Below are 20,490 nucleotides of genomic sequence, written 5' to 3'. Positions count from 1 at the left end.
AATCTCTCTTAATTAAGAATAAAAAGGAATAAAAAGCCTAACTTGTTGCCATCTAGTCGATTCCAACTCACAACAACCCTACAGGACAGAGTAGAACTGCTCCATAGGATTTCCAAGGAGCAGTTGTTGGATTTGAATTCCTGACCTTTCGGTTGGCAGCCAAGCTGTTAACGACTGCATCACCATCTATAAAATGAGGGTAATAACTACTTCATGAAGTTGTGAGAGTAAGACTGTTTTCATTGAACATGTAGAGTTGTATCATAAACACAAACAAGGCTAACCTCTAAAGACTGAACTAGTTTGTTTTGTTTAGTAAAACAAAACAGAAGAATAATTTAAACCTGTCACTTTCTCCCTTTAACTTGAAGTTAATCTCTTTCCACAGCCCTAGTTCTAGTCTCCGAGCCCTGGTAGTGAATTTGAATTCACCAGCTGCTCCTTGAAAACCCTCTGGGGCAGTTCTACCCTGTCCTATAGGGTTGCCATAAGTCAAAATTGGCTCAACAGCAATGGTTTTTTTTTTTTTTTTTTTGGTTATTTCTATTTTCAATCATTCCGAATCTTTTGAAAACGATTTGGAAGGCAGCATGTTGCTGTTTATTTCTACTGGCATTCAGAGGGAGGAGGTTAATACTTGTCAATCGCATACAATGTACTTGATTCCAATCTAGGCCTCTTTATCTTGGCGAGACAGTTAATCCTCATAACAACCCCATGAGGTAGGTGTGATTTTCCAGAACAGGAAACTGAGGCTCAAAGATGAACTTGTGAGTGGAAAAGTCCACAAAAAGCCCAGGTCTAACTGTACAATCCTTGCTCCCTTTATATACTATGCCAGGCTTCCCCTTAAACATGCCAAATGAATGCGATTATTTTAAAAATAAAAATAAATGAATATTAATTTTGTGCTTAAGATTTTTTTTTTTTTAATTGCCATGAGGCCTCTGGGGATAGTGAAAATATCCTTGGTGGCTCAAAACCAGAGTTGTGTATTGTTACCTGACCCTAAGGCATCACTGTAACCTTAGCCCCCTCCACTTTGTATTTGGCCATAAAGTAATCCGGCTTCCTAGAGTCCGCTTCCACGTGAGGGATTTCGGCTTTCTGACACCTGATGTGGGTTTGTGGTTTTCAACTGCCTGCAGTTCAAATAGAAGGAACTGGAAGGCCTTAGTAGAACCAAAAAATGAGTACAGCTAGGAGTCATGTATTCAGGACTTTGACCAGCAGATGTCTCTGCAGAATAGGGAGAGGATTCCTTTTGGCCTCAGAAGTGGAAGATGGATTTTCTAGTTTAACGGGAAAATTGTGGTGGAAATGAAACAAACAAAGGCAGGTCAGCCACCTACAAAAACCAGTCCCAATAGTATAAATTTTCCTTAGCCAACAGCTGGAGAAACTGGTAGAAAACCTAAGCAAAACCCAGCCTTACTGCAAGGAAGCTGCTGTAAAAACACATCACCCTTACTGTCTCCCAGAACATGCACGGCTGTTTGAAGGAGAGCACTCAAAACTGAGAAGTGATTCCCAAGGCGGGGGCCACACTGGAGGAGATGGTTCTTTATCCAGGAGAGATGAGAAAAGGGAGGGAAAGATGAGAGGTGCAGTTCTGCAGATGTAAAGCCAGGAAAATGAAGAAAAATTCCTGCCTTTATTTTCTGTGAAATGTTGTGACTTCCTAGAATTTTAGTTTTTTTTTTTTCTATATTTGAAACTCTGGTGGCATAGTGGTTCAGTGCTACAGCTGTTGACCAAAAAGTCAGCAGTTCAAATCCACCAGGCGCTCCTTGGAAGCTCTATGGGGCAGTTCTACTCTGTCCTACAGGGTCACTGTGAGTCGGAATTGACTCGACAGCAGTGGGTTTGGTTTGGCTTTGGTTTCTATATTCAAAGGAAAGAAAAGGATTCAAATACGCCAAAATCTTAATATGTGTAGGTTACCATACTTTTCCTTTAGGAGAAAGAGGCAAATTATAAGAAAATAGATAAAATTTTATTAGTATGGCTATTAGGGAATGGATCACAAGGTAAGTAGGTGTACCTCACCTTAGGGAGCCTATACTTTAATGAAAACTGTTGCCTTGGATGAATATTTTTTTTCTGTATTAAATGCATTTTCCCATTGATTTTCCTTTTAAAACCAAGGGTGTACCTATCTGAGGAAGATATAAATTTCAAACAATCATAAAGTCACATGTAAGAATACAAAGAAACCTTTAACAGTCATACTTAAGGATGTTTTGGATGATTTAAAGGGTATTTTTATGCTAACCTAAAAATGCTTAAACAATATTCTAAAGCATACACAAAGTAGTAAGGGTGATTTTTTTTCTTTTTAAAATTGTGGTAAATATGAAGTAAATATATATGTCACAGAACATTTGCCATTTCAGCAATCTTCACGTTCATGTACAGTTCAGTGACATTATTTTCATCATTATTGTTCAGCCATCACCCTTATCTGCTCCCATATTATACCATCACCCAGTAACGGTGATTTTTATGTTTTGCGTTACATAACAGAAATGACTGAATGGTTTCAGGGAAAAGAAAAATGTGGCCAAACTGAACAGGAAATTCTTGACCGAAAGCTTATTTAGCTTCTCTTAAGCCTTTTTAAGCCACCTCCCCAAGACATTTTATAGCAAGAGACTATGTAGTTAGTTACCTTTGGCTGCTCAGACCTGCTAGGTATTCAGGGGAAGCATTTGGACGTGACTAGGTTGGTCTGGGATAGAAGGAGGAAGGAAGGCAAAAGCCACATAGCTGAGGTGGCATTGAGGAAGGCAGCTCTAACAAAGAGAAGGCGCACATTCAGCTCACCAGGAAAAGCAGGGCACTTGGAGTGTTCAGACAATGTGTCTCCAACAGTGCCCTGGTTTCTGCGAGATGGCAGAATCTGTAACTGGCCAATACTTTCCTTCTTTGGGAATATGTGGCACATAAACATTCTACCTTGCTGCCTTTCTGTATATAGAATTTCTGAAAAATACTTGCTATTATACTGGTATAATATTGGTATAATGCCAGCTTCTTTTCAGAGCAGTAATGAGTTGTCTTTTTATTTACTTATTTTTTGAAATTTATTATTATTTTTTTTAGATGAAGGTTTACAGAGCAATTAGTTTCTCATTAAACAATATCCATATTGTTTTGTGACACTGGTTGCCAACCCCACAACATGTCAACACTCACGCTTTCTTGGCCTTGGGTTTCCCAGTTTCAGCTTTCTTGTCCTTTCCTGCCTTCTGGTCCTTGCCCCTGGACTGGTGTGCCCATTTAGCCTTGTTTTGTTTTATGAGCCTTTCTAATCTTTGGCTGAAGGGTGAACCTCAGGAGTGACTTCTGTACTGAGTTAAATGGTGTTGGGGGCCATGAGTTGGGTCATTGTTAAGTGAGGGGTTGGACTATCTGCAAAATCTTGATGACTCCAAGAGTCTATGGAGCAATGTTGTGAGGCTGCAGTTTTCTGCTGGGTTACTGGTCAACTGCCATGCAGACAGGCTAAGCAAGCGTTAAAACGCATTGAAGAGTTAATGTATTAACTCCCTATATCACTCTCAGGTAGGACCTTAGCTCCTCAGAGATTTTATATCACTTCTAGAAGTTTCTAAGGGCCTATTTGGAGCCCCGGGGGCGCAGTGGTTAAGAGCTACGGTAAGCTATGGGTGCTAACCAAAAAGTCAGTTCAAATCCACCAGCCACTCCTTGGAAACCCTATAGGGCAGTTCTACCCTGTTTTATAGGGCCGCAATGAGTTGGAATTGACTCAACAGCAACAGGTTTGCTTTTTGGGTTATCATCAGGAATGCCTAGGTTTGCTCTTTTCAAAGTCTGGAAATAAGACACAATGACATTACAAAGGAAAAGGTCTCATTTTCATCTTTGAGTCTAGCTTTTGTTTTTTCAGAAGAGGGTACATTGGTTATGGTGGCTGACCGAGCTGTGCAGTGGCTAGCTCTGTGCCTTCACCCTGGGCTACAGAGGCCCTGAGAATTCAGCCCTTCAGCCACTCCTCTAAGTCTGCAGCAAGGTAGGAACACATCTTCCAGCCTCTTTTCATAAGGACACCAGTACTCCTATACAATAAACAGTGAGCCTCTTTTTGGTGGTATTTACAACCAAGGCCATCACAGGTACTTAATTCACTTTTGTAGTCAGTTGTTCCTCATCAGTACACTTCAGCTGCTTGCTTCCGTCCGGCTCTTAAGAGCTCTCAATGTCCTCTTGTTCCGTGGGTCTAAGCTGAGCTCAGTTACCCTGGGCTTCTGGAGAAACCCTTTTCCTACTAGCTCCTAGCTTGACAGGGATTGTAATTAATACACTGGGAAAGATCTCAGGCTCCACTTCCTGGGTTTGAATAGCTCTATGACCTTGGCCTATTCTCTCAATCCCTCTGTGCCTCATTTTCCTTAAAAGGGGATAATATAATCTCATTTCACAGGGTTGCTGTGAGTTTTTGGTGAGTTAATTTACGTATACTGTTTAGCACAGTGCCTGGAAAAATGTTGTTATTATTGATTGTGAGTTACTCCAGGGCAGCTGTTGTGTCTTATTCGTTTTTGGATTCCCTTTCTACATTTCCTCCCCAAACCTAACTCAATCCTTGGTACTCAATACATTCTAATTGAGCGCATACATACAAACAATTTTCTTTTTTTTCCCTGATGGTTTTTTTGAAGGAGTCCTGGTAGCGCAGTGGCTAAAGCACTTGGCTGCTAACTGAAAGGTTGGAGGCTGGAACCTACCAGCCACTCTACGGAAGAAAGATGTGGCAGTCTTTGGAAACCCTATGGGGCAGTTCTACTCTGTCCTATAGGGTCACTATGAGTCGAAATCGACTGGACAGCAATGGGTTTGGTCGGTTTGGGTTTGGTCTTCTTTGATCAATCCCCTCCCCACTTCTCTATATTCTTTTCATAAAAGAGGACTCTTCAGCAAGTCTTCACCCAAATCTCAATCCTACATATCATCTATTAGCCTCAATCCATATATGCAGGGAGCACCAATGGCAGAGCACAACATAACACATTCTGGTCATTATTAAGAGACAACAGTGATCTGCCTCTTCTCTTTGGAAAGTAGACCAATGCTCCATTTCCCAGTCCTCTTTGTTTTTGACACCCTCCAAAGAGTGGCAAAAGTTGTGATGCTTGATGTTCAAACTGTCTCTGTGAGTGGAGAGGAGGCTGGACAGTCACTAGTGAGAATGGTTTCCATGCTGCTTCTGCAGCCTCCAGAGTGAAAGAGTCTTTCCTTGCCTTTCCAGTCAGGTGGGGTTTCTTTCTCTGGAGGTTCCTCCCATGAAATGGTAAAACTGGGGTCCAGCACCATGGTTGGTCTCCGCTAGAGGCAGATGAGTGGGGCCATGAAGTGGTTAGAGGAGTTGGCTATGTCACATCATTGATCTAAGATTGAACGACCTCAGCTGAGGAAAGAGAGGGCTTAACCAGTGCAAGAAGCTGAGAACCAATTCATCCTTGTCCTGCTTTGCTAGTAAAGGAGCCAATTAGTGTTAATTGTGTTGGCAATTTGGAACAGCTAGCAGAGAATTGGCTCAAGACGATCATGGGATGACTCCTCTGTCCCATCCTGGCCTCAGCCATTACTCAGTCAGATGGAGAACCATAGGGCTAGAAAACGTCCCTTGGTCAAAGAGAGTAAACATGCACTCTCCTTCTGGTCCATCTACAGTGCCCTGGTGGTCAGTTTTTGACATTGTACATATGGTGACCTGGCAACACAGCTCTGCCACTGAGGAACTCAGTCTATTAGGAGACAGATGTGAATGGATCAAGGCTAGAGTGAGGGAATACACTTTGTTAACTTTGGAGTGTTCACGATTTCCTTTCTCCCCCAACCTGCCAGACAATCTTCTTATTGCCAGCTCAATTTCCTACCCCCATCTAAAGCAATTACATTAATCTGCTTAATAAAGGGAGGGGGAAGCCTGGGAGCTAGTGAAAGCCTCTGAAAGCTGTGGGATGCCTAACAGGGGAGGAGAGAAAAAGGAATATGAGATTTATAGTCAGGATTATGAATTTGATCACCTTTAATGTCCTTGGAAAGTCACTAGTAAGGATGGAATTTTAATCTTATTTTTTGCCTAATGGGCTGTTATTTAAATATGACGTGGCTCACTGGACAACTTGCACCAGTGTTTCATCAGGGTAATACAAGCAACAGAAACAGTATACAGGCACTTTGGTAGACATTTCGCTATATAATTGTTGAGGGACGGAGGAGGTAGGAAGGAAAATGACGTACATTCTTTGGCCCTCGCCTACCAAATGACTGGAATGCGTGTTTGGGTTGGTTTCTTAGTGCTTGAACACGCAAGTCCTAATTTCCCCATTCCCGTTTATTTGGTGACAGCTAGAATGATTACATAGGGTGAGCTGGGTTTTGTAAGAGGAAGGAATTTTACTGAAGAATTCCCCTGCTTTGCTACCAACTTGGTTGGTTACAGTTACTTAAATACCATAGCTATTCCTGCCTTTGTGGCCTCAAGGGCTAAAGTGGGACAAGGCTGGTATTTTTGGTGATGAGGAAATACTTTTGTTTTAAGGGAGGCTGGGTGATTGCTGAACTGGGACAGAGGTCACAGCAGGGGTCAGATTAGCGATTCCAGGGGCGACTGGCTGGGGGGTGGGCTTTGGGTCAGGCATAACGCAGCCCCGGACTCGGGAAGCGCTGCAGAGGTCTCGGACTTGCTGGCACACTGCGGGTTCCCACCCGCCTCATCCCCAGAGGGGGGCACCCGGGAGCCAGGGCCTGAGGAACTAGGGCCCACGCGGGAAGGTCGAGCTCGCCGGTGAGGTCACGGTTGCCATGGTTCTTGGCAGTGACGCGCGTCGGCACGTGACGAGTGGTTGCCATGGCGCCGGGCGCCCGGCGGCGCGGGCGCTCCGCCTCCCGGAGTGACGTCCGTCGGGCCCCCCCTTGCCTTTCCCGCCCCCCCGCCCCCTCCCCCCAGCCGGCTCCCCGCGGCCCCGGAGGTTTCACTGCACAACAAGATGGCGGCGGCGGCGGCGAGCGGGGCTGGCGGGGCTGCCGGGGCCGGAGCGGGGGGAGCCGGGCCGGCGGGCCGCCTGCTGCCTCCGCCTGCCCCGGGGGCCCCGGCCGCTCCCGCTGCTGTGCCCCCGGCGGCTGGCGCGCCGCGCCCCGCAGCCCCGGCCTCTCGCGGGCCGATGCCCGTGCGCATCGGTTACTACGAGATCGACCGCACCATCGGCAAGGGCAACTTCGCGGTGGTCAAGCGGGCCACGCACCTCGTCACCAAGGCCAAGGTAGTGGCGCGACGGGACCGGGGACGTCGGAGGGTGGTGCGGGCAGAGGGATCCCCGGCGCGGAGGCTGAGGGGGTCGCGTCGGGCTTGGGGCAGCGGGTGGGCTTGGGGCATCGGAGCGCGTCGGGACCGGGGCACGGGTAGGGGGCTGTCGGCGGCGAGTGGGGACAGGGGTGGCAGACGGTGGGCAGAACCGGCGGCCCGAGACAGGGCGGCTGTCCGGCGGAGGGGCAAAGGGGGCCCTGGCCCGGGACCTGGGAACTGAGGAACCGGGAGGGGAGGGGGCTCTCAGGGCTGCGTGGACGCTAGCAGAAGGCGGGGTTGGGAAGAAGGGCTTTGGAACTTTCAGGGAGTCAGGAGACAGTAAGCTAGAAGACTCTGGAACCAGTAATTAGGAAATCAGAACAGAAGGAGGGCTTGGGTATGTGAAATGTGGACCAGGAAGACGGGGGAAAGAGAAGGGTAAACTGGCAGACCTGGGGTTACGAGGGAAGCAAGGACGGCTGGGACATGTGCAGGGGGAGCACGGTGGGTGCAGGGTACTGGGAGATATGAGGAACAAGGTACCTCATGATAGGGACACAAATCAGCATTTGGTCATCTAAGACTGATAGGGGATGGGAATGGGAGTTTGAAGGGAGACCATATTATTGGTAGAGGCAATGAGGAAAATGGCAAGTAGGGGGAAAAATTACTTTGCTTCTCTTCAGGAAGAGGACTGGATCCTGGCAATACCTGGGCTTTCTGGAATAGAGGCCCAGGGGGGGGCCTTAGGTCTATGGTAGCACTGGGTAATCAGGAGTTAAATAATTTGGGGTGGGCTAGATTGCTGGTTATTTTTAGTTGTTGGAAGGTCTCAATTCTGGGCTTCATACACCCAAGGTGGGCCTTCGGTGGTGAGGGGAAAGCATTGAAACCGAGGAGGCATGTGAGGAACCCACAGGCCAGAGTGTCAGGAGGATAACGCTAGTTGGACCCGTTGGTTCCCAAGGGTTTTGAGGAGCTGTAGCAGTGAAATTGCTCAAGGTCAGTCAGGAAGCCTTGTGTATACACACATATACGTTTATTTCTTTTTTGAGGAAATATGGATAGTATTTTTGGACTTGTAGGCACCATAAAGCCCATTTTTACTCTAAATTTCTTTCTTTGGTCCATGTCTCACTTGACTGAATACATTTAACGTAGTCATTCATTATATTTAAAACTGCAGTTTGCGTTTTTCCCTCTGCCTCACTAATGAAGAACCTTCATAGCTGCTGCTGCTTCCTATCAAAGCCACATCAATTCCCCTCACCTCTTCAGCCTAGCCTCTGGTTATTATCACCTACCTTGTTTTCGCTTTTTTGACAACAGTTAAATCGCTTGTTTTCAGAAGCCAGTGACTTATCTAAGTCTTCTCTCCTTCTCACTTGCAACCTGAAGTTCCTTTTTCTCCCCCTTTCTGTCAAAGACTACAAAGGGCCCCTCTTACCAGGGTGGCAGGGTGGGTGGCTGTGGAGAATTGATTGGTCAGTTTCACTTCCTCTGGAGGGCCCCCTTCAGCCTTTTTGTCAGTTTTTATCAGAGGGCCTGAAGCCTGCAGGTCAGAACTGAAAGAGATACCAAAGTCCAAGGTTCTTGACATTACCCTCAAACCCTGAAGGGGGTAGACTCTGGTGCACACCCGCCCAGTGCCCCCACCCCCACCCCCTTGAGTTTCCAGTCCTGTTTACTGTTAACCAGGCTAAGCTTAACATTCACAAACAAATCTAGTTGTCCATGCCTTGTTTCTTGTTTTGGTGTCCCCCCCCCCCAGCCGCCCCCCTTCTAAATAATCACGTTGCTCCTGTGATTATTTTGCTCCGACCTCTGGGGGATGGACTCCATGAACTTAATTGGTTGCTTGGTTTATGGTATCTGTAATTTAAAGAATTTTGTGTCTTCCAGCCCTTGGATACACCAAAATATTGATAGAAGCTTGTGACAGACATGGTTGAATATTTTTGTAAATGTAATTGCTAACAGTTGATTCTTGGCTTTCTATATGAAAGCGACATTTCTATCTTCAGTAGTCAGCAAAACCAGTGGCTAATTATGGCTCGTCTGCCCGCTTTCTAATTTTCCAGTTTTTTTTCCCCCCTCATAGCGTTTCTCTGAGGCTTTGGTATCCTGTAGGACTGCAGGATTTTCAACGTTGGCTTGTTTATAAACGGGTGTCACTGTTTATGTTGGTTTTTATCTTTGATCATTTGTGGTGTGCAGTTAGTTACGCAATTCCTACGTATGGAAATGTTCAGCCTTGAATGAGACTGAAACGACTTGGACAATGAGTTGCATGTGCTATGGGGCCACACCAGCGTTCATTTCTGTTTCTGTAGCTGTGTGCAATTTCCTAGTTACAGTTAACAAGTGCCCTATCTTTCCCGGCTTAAATTACTCTGACGACATGAGTGAGGCTTAATTCACAAGGAGTTGTCATGTGCTCTGGGTGAACGATGAGCATGTTTTAGCCTGCTCCATGCTTATTTGAATCCACTTGGGAAGGGGTTCTCAAATGCTGCCAGCTTAGATGTGCCTAACAGCTGTTGACATAGAGTGTGATAACCTATTAAGGCCATGATTTGGTTATATAATGGTGGGGAAGGTGCATAGGTGCTAGAAGTTGCCGAAGCTGCTGTTTCTGTCGCTCAGTCAGGTGGGTAGGTTTTTCTACCCATGCACTGCAGCATTTATTTTACTTCTGCAGTCAGGTTACTTGGAACCAAAGAAAGCTATTTTTTTTTTCGGTCTGTTTGCATAATTCCATTTCTTTGGTTTTGTCTGTGTTTTAGAGGGATTTTTTTTTTCTTCTTCTTTTTTCCCTGTAGGTCACTAAATGGTGTAGATTTATCTTATAACCGTATGTAACAGTCATACTCTGGAAATTCAGATGATACTTGTTTTGACTAAATGAGGTTGGGTAATAGGTATTTTCTGAACATCAGAGGTAAATTTATGATCACCTTTTCTTACACACACTACCCATTCCAAGGACTAAGAGGCTAAAGTAAACTTCATTTATTGACTGAGCTACTGTACTCCATCCAACGATAAGTGGTGAAGCTGGCCCTTTCCCAAATTCTGTTAACTCACAAACCTCCTGGAGTGGCCTCTGGGATGACTTGTGCAGCACGGCACCTATGAGCTCAGACGTAATATTGGCGGCACTGCAGTGCTTGGAGCGTCACTGCAGGACTGTTAACCGGAGAGAACATTCATCTGTGGCATACGTTGGTCAGCAGCTCGCCCTGGCTGTCTTTGTCTTACCTTTTTTGATTTCATTGTTTTGGAGGAGCCTTAGTCTGAGATTCTCTGACTCTTTTCTTATGGCAGGATATGATACCTATTAAAGAGATAAAAACGTCCTCTGTCTTTCAGTTGTTTATTCTGTGTTGCTTGTGTCTAGTTATACCTTCACTAGTTGGATGAATGGAGCCCCTGGGTGGCACAAATGCTTAAGTGCTCAACTGCTAGCCAAAAGATCGGTGTTTCGAACCCAGGCTTGGTGATCTGATTGCAAAAGGGCACAGCCTTGAAAACCCTCTGGAGCAGATCTGCCCTGCACAGTGGGTCCCCATGAGTTGGAATCGACTTGATGGCAGCTAACAACAACAACAGTTGGATGAATGGGGACAAATCCAGGAAGTGAAGAACCTTGTTACTGTCAAGTCAGTTCCGACTCCTACCAACTCTATACAACAGAGTAGAACTGCCCACTCGGGTTTCGAAGGAGCAGCTGGGGGATTCAAACCGCCAACCTTTTGGTTAGCAGCCAGAGCTCTTAACCACTGCACCACCAGGGCTCTTCTGTAGGCTCTGGGGTATACCCATGAACAAGAGAGATATATTTTGTGTGCTTTTTCTCCCCCTTTTAAAATAAGCATGACTATAAAAGCCATCGACCAAATACTTTCAAATTATATTTCAACAAATATATGTCAAAAACTAAACCAAACTCATTGCTGTGGAGCCAACTCTGACTCATAGCGACCCTATCGGACAGAGGAGAACTGCCCCATAGGGTTTTGAAGGAGCGGCTGTGGATTTGAACTGCCAGCCTTTTGCTTAGCAGCCAAGCTCATAACCACTGCATCACCAGGGCCCCCAGGGACTTAAAAAAAAAAACGAAAACCCGTTGCCGTGGAGTCGATTCCAACTCATAGTGACCCCACAGGACAGAGTAGAACTGACCCACAGCGTTTCCAAGGAGCAGCTGGTGAATTCAAACTGCTGACCTTTTGGTTAGCAGCTAAGCTCTTAGCCACTGTGCCACCAGGGCTCCAACAAATATCACTTGCCTGATACTGGTTTGTGGTAAGAGCGCTTGAGATTTGGTAATACTGTGTGTGCTTGAATCCTCCGCTACTTGATAGCCGGATGGTGTTGGGCAAATTATTTAACCTCTCTGTGCTTGTTTTCCTCACTTGTAAAATGGCGTGACAGTAGTACTTGCCTCACAAGTTTGGGCGTTATGAAGATTAAATAAATTAATATATGTAAAGCTCTTAGAACAGTGCCTGGCACTGTTATCTGTTATCATCATCATCATCATCATCATCATCATCATCATCATCATCATCATCATCAGGGGCTGTAGTAACTAAGATGAATAAGATGCAGTTCCCCTTGTTTTGTTTTTCACCCCTTGGGAACAACTCATGAATGCATCCGCCATCAGTTTTGTAAAGAGAGATGTCATCCTGATGCGATGCTTTCAGAGTAAAAACCAGTCTGCTGCTACTGTTTCAGGTGCCGCTTTGAGATAGTTGGGTTTAATTCCCATGGACTAAGTTCATGAAATTGGCATTAAAAAGATTTCCCATTAGTTAAACTTCTTTTTTTTTTTTAAATAGTAATGAGACTTGTCTAATGAAAACTGTGACCGACGCTGGTTTTTACCTAGGCTGTTCTGAATTCTCAGTGTGTTTTATGTAAGTAATCTTTGTCACATTGGTGATGGAATGGAGTTTGAGTGCAGTCATTTCTGTAGGATTCATTTCTGTTTGGTGAAGAATATGAAATAACATTCCTACAGGCTGAAGAACACGCTTGCACTTGGGTGGAGAGTGTGCTACTGAGAAGGCCAAGGTCAAGATTCTTAACTGTTACATAGAGAAGTGATTTATGCCATGACCCCCACTGTAAATCTTGACCAGCCAGGAGACAACTGTGTGCTCTGTGTCTCAGTGCAAACTCATCACAAGAACAACTCAAAGTGGGTTAATAGCATCATTTTCACCTCTAAGGAAGAGTTTAATGAAGCAGATGAGGTAATGCTTGTTCTCATCAGAAAGCTGAAAACAAAACTCACTGATAAATAGAATTATATCAAAAAAATGGAAAACAAGATTTACGTTAAATACATTTGAGGAAGATAGTTCCATCCCCTAGAGAATTAGAAGGAACTACCGAAAGATGAGTAACTTCATTTTGATGTGGTCCTGACACATTGTGAAGAGCTAAGACTGACTGAGACTAGCCTCTCCAGAATCAAAACACGGGTATTCCACTTTCCAACATCAAAGCTGTTTATTTTAACTTTCTGACTTTGGTGCCAGCTCCCTAGAAAGTCATAGATCTGGCTGAAGCCAGAGGTGCCCAGACTAGTTACTTCTGTGCCAAAAGTGCTGTTTTCATTTTCCAGGCATCAGTCTGGCTAATGTTTCTAGTTCATGGCATGAAAGAGAACAAAATGGATGCTTTGAAAAGAAAAAGAAATGCTCTATACTCACCAGAGCCTCTATAATTGAACAAAACACCCGAGACGTTTATGTACCTTTTCCTTATCCATTCATTCATTCAACACATACGTACTGAATGCACATTTTTTGGTCACCTTTTGTAGGCTCTGCAGTGTCCCCATGAACAAGGGACAAAAAGCTCCTGCCTTCCTGGAGCTTACTTTCTGCTGGGAGGAGGCAGACAAGAAACATGTAAACAAATAGCTTCAAAGAGTGATAAATACTATGAAGAAAAACAAAAAACAAAAACTGGGTAATGAGCTAGAGAAGATCTGGGGTAGCGGTGCTGCTTCAGGTAGGGGGGCGGGGAAGGCCTTTCCAAGGAGGTGCGATTTGAGCTGAGACTTGAAGAGCCAGCCTGGGAAGATTTGAAAGACAGAACATTCCATGTAGAAGGAAGGCAAGTACAAAGGCCTTGAGGGTGCGAATGAGCTTGGTTTCTGTTCAAAGATGAGATCAAAGGTCATTGTGATTAGCGCTTAATGAAAGGGGGAGGATAGTAAGGAATAAGGTCAGAAAGGAAGATGGGGCCTGATTGTATTGGTCTCATAGGCTGTTTTAGGGAATTGGGTATGAAACAGTGGATTGACATCCAAACCAAAAAACCAAACCCTTTGCTGCCAAGTTGATGCCAACTCATAGTGACCTACAGGACAGAGTAGAACTGCCTCCATAGGATTTCCAAGGAGCAGCTGGTGGGTTCGAACTGCTGGCCTTTTGGTTAGCAGCCGAGCTCTTAACCACTTTGCCACCAGGGCTCCAGATTGATATCAGAGGGTGTCAAAACAGAATACTGACATGATCTGGTTTATATTTTTTAAAAACTCAAGTGAGTTATTTTATAGTTAAGGGCAAAAAAGCCTTTTCTGATCCATTTCTTGAGATAGGGGAGGTGTTCAATTTTAACAACTTTTATCTTTCACACAATAAGATAATGGCATATATTAAACATGATTAGCCAACAAATATTTATTGATTTATTGGGGATAAAAAAGACCTAGAGATGCTCCAAATCTTTCTTTTCTAGTGGCTGGAAAGATGGACTTAACAGAATTTAGAATCTTAGGTTTTACAGGCACTATTAAAGTCATCTAGGCCAGTTATCCATTAGATTCATGGCTTCCTCCCCGCCAGCCCCTGCACCCTTTGCTGTGCCCAGAGTCTAATAGCTAGTTAGTGGGGAAGCTAGAATTGGAATCCAGACATTCCCTACCCTCAGTTAACTCTACTTTGACTCCTCTAATCATAGAAAATTTGCCCTTGCTCCCTGGGCACTTGCTTTCTTACTGGAGAAAACAACATAGTCCTACCAATTGAAGTCTGAGATATTTATCCTCTCCATTAAAACAAACTCTAAAAGTAAGATGTCTTAATGAGAGGAAAAATTTCTAAGGAGAGAGGAGGAGTAAATACACTAAAAACTGTATTTCAGTTGTGTCTTTGGCATTCCTTCACTCTGTCACCCATGCCACTTAGAAGCAGTCCTCTAGGGGTTCGCTGCTTTGCCTTTAAAGCTCCTACTCAAATACTCCTGTTCCCCATGCTTTTGGTGCCCCCTTGGCATGACTAAGGTGTCCGAAAAAAAAAATTCAAAATTGAAAGAAGTAAAAGTAAGAAACAAACATAAAATGCAATGACCGTGAAGATAGTGTGCCTTATGTAGTTTTCTTTCACCACTGTATCTAGCCTCTCCCAAGGTACTTTTGCTCTGTTGGGCTGGTCTACCTTAGGTGGACACCTCACCTACCAGCTCTGTACCAGTTTCTAGGGGATGGTGGTATCTTACAGCCCATTAAGAAAACTAGTCATCAAGAGATATACCTTAATAACACAAGGTAAGGGCCGAGAGACCCACTTATCTAGGGCTGTGTTATAGGGTTCTAGTTTCTGGTCTGAGAGCTACTCCTCCTCCCCCCAGGAGAACGACCTCACCCATCAGTTGAGTTCCCACCCCCTCCTGATAGGGCGTAGTTTGGTCCCTTTCTGGCTTAACAGTGTAGTCATCCTTTCCTGTGGATGACTGATGACATTCAGAGGATGAAAATTACACACATTCTTGTGGGTTTTTGTCCTAATGTAATAAATTGCTGAATAAATGGCTTAGGCAGTGTCTTTGAGAAGCCTCAACAACCTTGGATGAATTAGCTTAAAATTGCTTCTTTTGCTAAAACTCCATCAGCTAGTGGGTACTGGGTAGTATAAAACTGTTGGATGAGCCATCGTGAAGTTATGTTAAGGACATATTTCTGTTTAGCAGGTGTGATCCACTGTAGATGCGGGATCCCTGGCCACTGATAAGCATTTCATGACAGAATTTAGACTTTTTAAGGAGGTAGGAATCAGACTCTGAATATATAGCACATTTCCCAGAAGATGAACAGAGAAGCAGAGTCATCTCCTGTGCAAGCTTGTTCGTGTAGGTTGGGCTCACTCTGGTGGATACTTTTGGCCAGTTATCTTAAACTAAATTTAGGTTTTTGATTAGGAAGTTCTGAGAAATTATCATATTGTTGTCTAGTTTCAGTGCTTGCATACCAGAAATATGCTTTACTTTTTATACCTGCCCCCCAAAAGAAGTGAATGTGAAAATTTAGCTACTCAGATTCCTTGAAACCAAACTTTTTGGAGAAGAAACTTCAAAATTCATTCACTCCATCCATCCATCAATCCATCCAATAAACTTTTGAAAAATTATTTATTTAAAAATATGAATGGATGGTTATGGCACAAAATCCAAAAGGTACAAAGGGTTATACAGTGAAATTAAGTCTCTCTGCCGTCTCAGCACCTAAGCCGTGCAATTTTTTAGTCTCGTTTTATAAACATTTGATAAGAGCTTCTCTGGATCAGTCCAAGTACTAGATGCTGTTTGCTTTTTTACAGTGCTTTGACGTGCTAGGAGTTCCTAAAAATCATTTTACTTTAAAAAAAAAAAAAAATCTAGCTTTTATTGATCATTAGGATGTCTCCATGTGATAATGTAAGCTCCACGAGGGCAGGAATTCAGTCTGTTGTCTGTGGCTATATTTTTTTTTTTAGTGCAATGTCTGTAAATATTCCCTGAATGAATGACTATAAGATTTTAAAAAGTAAGAGCTGAGTTTGTTTTTAAACTTTTACTACATCTTAGAATTTTGCTATTGAAATTTCCTATCTCCAGTTAGGATGTTAAAGAAAGGCAGTTTTCTCACAGATCTCTGCTAAGGAGATTTTACAACCTTCCTGGGCAAGTCATTTACTTTTGGCCTCTCTCAAACCTTCTTTAGCAGTGAACTCAGTAAACCAAAAGTAAAATCCTGCAATTTAATGAAGGTTCTTTCATGTCCAGGCTCCCGGTGCGTTACTTCCTTTTAGAAGGGGGCACAGTGTACAGTCGGTGGAGTCAGTGAGTGCCTCCAGTTTTCCCTCTTCTGCCTCCAGCCTCTCTCTTCCTTTGGAGACCCATCAAGCTGCTCTGGCTGCTAGTGATTCCTAAAATAACTTCAAACTATTTGTTGAGTTACCTCTTGTTCTTTTCTTTATACTGAACGTCCTGCTTTTGAAAAAAATTTCCTGTCACTTGTCGTTACTCAACATTAATGGATTAATTCAACTATTGTTAGTGTTAATCTGTATGCAAAAAGTAGCAAGTACTATTATTAGCAGACAAGAAGATAAATTTTACTTTTTCCAGAGCAGACAAAGGGTAAAGTTAAAGGGGCAGTTGGATACTTGGAGCTTGAATTTGGTATAGCGAGATGGAAGAGAAGTATCAAGCATAAATTCTTTTTACCTCAATCCAGTTGCCTATTTATTGCTGGCTGTCTCTACCACCTTGCCCTATTTTTTTTTCTGATTATAAAAGTAATTTATGCTCATGGTAGAAATTTTGGGAAATTCAGAAAATTATATATATATAAAAAAAAAAAACCATAAATCTGCCACTCAGAGGCAACAGTTATTAAGCTTGTAGCATACTTTTACTTTTACCTACATGTTATTACATAGTTGAGATCATACTAATATATACTATTTTCTTTCTTTTTTAAAATCATTACAAGCATGTCCTCATCATTAGAAACTGTTTGTAAGCATCATTTTTAATGGATGGTTGCTTTTCATTACATGCCTATTGTTATTTTTGAACCATTTTCATATTTTAAGATTGTCTCATGTCTTTAACTGCTATAAATTTGCTGCAATGACCATTTTTGTGCATTAAATTTGATGCAGTTCTGAATTTCTGCTCAGAATAGATTGTTGAAAGTGGAATTCCTTGGTCAGAGGGTACACACGTCTTTAAGACATTGGAAACATATATTGCCACAGTGCTTTCCAGAAAGGTTGTGCCAGGATTAGCCTCCGAACAGTATATGAGACAGTATGTCTCAGCCACTCTGGCTCTTATCTGTCTCTCCTCCTGCTTTCTTGACATGGGAGTGTAGGGCTTTTAAGCACCTGCTGCACCTCCAAACCTATGGTGAATAGATAAGGACAAATTAAAATAGGATTATAACAGCTTCCTGATCCTTCTTTTTCTGAACCAAGTCTGGGAGAGGAAAGAAAAGAATAAGTGTGAATGGAACCTTTCAGTTGTTTTTTTGTAAGTCATTGCTCTCTCCTGATCTCCCACAAAAGAATGTAAACCGAAACTGGAGAAATTGCTGAAGGAAAGAAGAAAGGTTATAAGAAATAAACTCTAATTACCTGAACCTTTGATTTTTTTTTTTCTTGTTAAAATGTAGGTTTTTAAATTTTATTGTGCTTTAGGTGAAAGTTACAGTGCAAAATTAGTTTCTTATTCTAAAATTTATATACAAATTGTTTTGTGACATTGGTTGCCATCCCTGCAATATGTGAACGCTCTCCCTCTTTCACCCCGGGTTCCCTGTGTCCATTCGTCCAGATTTCCTGTACCTTCCTGCCATCTCGTTCTTGCTTTTGGGCAGGTGTTGCCCATTTGGTCTCATATACTTGATTGAACTAAGAAACACATTCCTCACGTGTGTTACTGTTTATTTTATAGACCTGTCTAATCTTTGGCTGAAAAGTGGACTTTGGAGTGGCATCAGTTTTGAGTTAGTAGGGTGTCTAGGGACCGTAGTCTTGGGGGTTCCCCTAGTCTCTGTCAGAGCAGTAAGTCTGGTCGTTTTTTTGTGAATTTGAATTCGTTCTACATTTTTCTCCTGCTCTGCCCAGTACCCTCTATTGTGATCCCTGTTAGAATCGCAGGTGATGGTAGCCGGGCACCATCTGTTTCTGGGCTCAGGCTGGTGGAGACTGTGGTTCACGTGGCCCAATTAGTCCTTTGGATTAATATTTTCCTTGTGTCTTTCGTTTTATTCATTCACCCTTACTCTGTACAGGATGGGACCAGTAGATGTATCTTAGTGGCCACTCCCAGGCTTTTACAACCCCAGACACTACTCATCAAAGTAGGATGTAGGATGTAGAATGTTTTATGAACTATGTTATGCCAGTTGACCTAGATGTCCCCTGAGGCCATGGTCCCCAGCCATCAGCCCTAGTAACTCGATCCCTCAAGGTGTTGGGATGTGTCCAGGACTTTGCCATGGTCCAGTTGGGCTGACTTCCCCTGTAATGTGTGTTGCCTTTCCTTCACCAAAGTTAACCCTTGTCTATACCTAGTGCGAACCTTTGTTTTTTAAATAACTTCTTTGGTGAACGTGACGGAGAATTCCAGAAATTAATGAAAGTTGTAAATTGCTCTTCCTGGTTTTTAATAGTAAAAAGATGGTGAAGGAGATTGTAAGGGAAATAAATATGTGAATAAATTGGATAATATAGCAGTCCTATCATATTTGGATTTGTGTTATGCACTGGACTTCGTGGGTTAAGAGATTTTCAGGGGTAATTGGGCCATGTGTTATATTGTTCTTAGAGTGTTTTGGGGTTACCACCATTTTTTGGAGTTATCTCTATTTTGGGTGTCTGACGATACACTCTTTTATTTCCAATAGAAGCCCTCCTGTACAATAAGTTTGGGTTACAACTTGCTTAATTAATTGGGATAAAGTGGGGGAATCAGAAATCATGATACACAGATACTTTGTTTCATTTTAATACAAAATATGTACTTATTCACTAATATTTTTAAGTGCTTATTATGGAAAATTTAAAACACATACAAAAGTAGGATAGTATAATGAATCCCCATGGACCCATCACTTAGTTTAAACAGTTACCACCTCATGGCCAATCTCACTTTGCCTTCCTCCCTGTTTTATTTTGAAGCAAATACCAGAACCATATCATTTCATCTGTAAATATTTTGGCCTGGATCTCTAAATAGACGAGGATTCGTTTTCAGAAAACATAACCACAATACCATTATCTTACCAAAAAAGTTAATAATTCCTTAATATCATTAAATATCAAATCAGTGATAAAATTTCCCTGGTGGACATATATAGATGCTATATATATATTTCTTTTTCTAACTGCATATTTGTTTGAATCAGGGTCTAAATAATGTCCTTACAGTATAATTGATTAATATGTCTCTCAAGGTTTTTTGTTTGTTTTATCATTTGTTTTACTCTGTAGATTTCCCCTCTCTCTCTTTTTCCTTGCAATTTGTTTAAGAAGCTCTTTTGACATAGGGCCAAGGCCTTTTCTTCATATTTATATGCCCCGATTGGAGTTCCTTCATCTTGTTTGCATTAAACACACCCATAATTCCTCACCGTACGATTTCCAGTTTGTTTTGCTTTTTTAAGCTGAGCGAGAATTGGTGCTTGTAAAGCAGTGTGAGTACAGAATTCCTCTTGATTTTTATGCTTCCTCCCAATCTGTTACACTTGTCTCATCCACACCTAATTTGACTTTATTAAGTCTTTCCAAGCATTCAGTTTAGTTTTCATAGAAACATCTTTCTTTTCTCCCTAATTTTTCATCAGTTTACATGATATTTAATTAAATCACACAACTATAACAACAGGAGCAACTGATATAAATAGGCTTGGAAAAAACAATTCTTGGGAAGTATACAACTCAAGGAATGAAGACAGACAATTTGGGAGTGAGAGAGTAGCTGTGAGTTAGGGCCAGTTTATATGCTGGGGCGTTGGGTGGTTTTTTTAAAAGAGAAAGAGGAACATTGATTAATTTGTCAGGTTGGTTGCCTGGAGGCGGGATATTATGTGAGCTCCTGCATTAATTTAAAATTATAAACAAGCCAAAGTTGACATTTTATAGAACCTTTTATTATGTATACTTCAAGGTGGTGTTTTGTCCATTTTGTTAGAGTTTGCATGAGTTGAACTGAACTTGATAATGGGCCAGTGATCTTAAAAACTTGGTGAAGAAATAGCTCAAATGCTCTAGTTTAGAAGGTTTATATCTGTTCACTGCCAATGTAGTGTTCCATGGAACAAGTTGACATTTTCACGTAGTAAGTTGTTTTCTGTTTCTGGCAGAGGAAATCTTGGTTCATGTGCC

General features: G+C 42.7%; 1 protein-coding gene across 2 annotated transcripts in view; it reads left to right on the top strand.

Annotated features, from left to right (window-relative positions):
• Positions 1 to 6,994: 6,994 nt before the first annotated feature.
• The window catches only part of SIK3 (SIK family kinase 3), a 263,067-nt gene continuing 249,571 nt past the window's right edge, over positions 6,995 to 20,490 (top strand). For both annotated transcript variants that reach the window (XM_049857327.1, XM_049857326.1), the window contains exon 1: positions 6,995 to 7,292. In XM_049857327.1, coding sequence (XP_049713284.1) covers positions 7,020 to 7,292 — 273 coding nt within the window. In that variant the 5' untranslated portion in view covers positions 6,995 to 7,019. The remainder of the gene's footprint in view (positions 7,293 to 20,490) is intronic.

The sequence above is a fragment of the Elephas maximus genome, chromosome 17 (genome assembly GCF_024166365.1).
Source record: "Elephas maximus indicus isolate mEleMax1 chromosome 17, mEleMax1 primary haplotype, whole genome shotgun sequence".
Classification (NCBI taxonomy): Eukaryota; Metazoa; Chordata; class Mammalia; order Proboscidea; family Elephantidae; genus Elephas; species Elephas maximus.
This window is presented reverse-complemented; position numbering and strand designations above follow the sequence as displayed.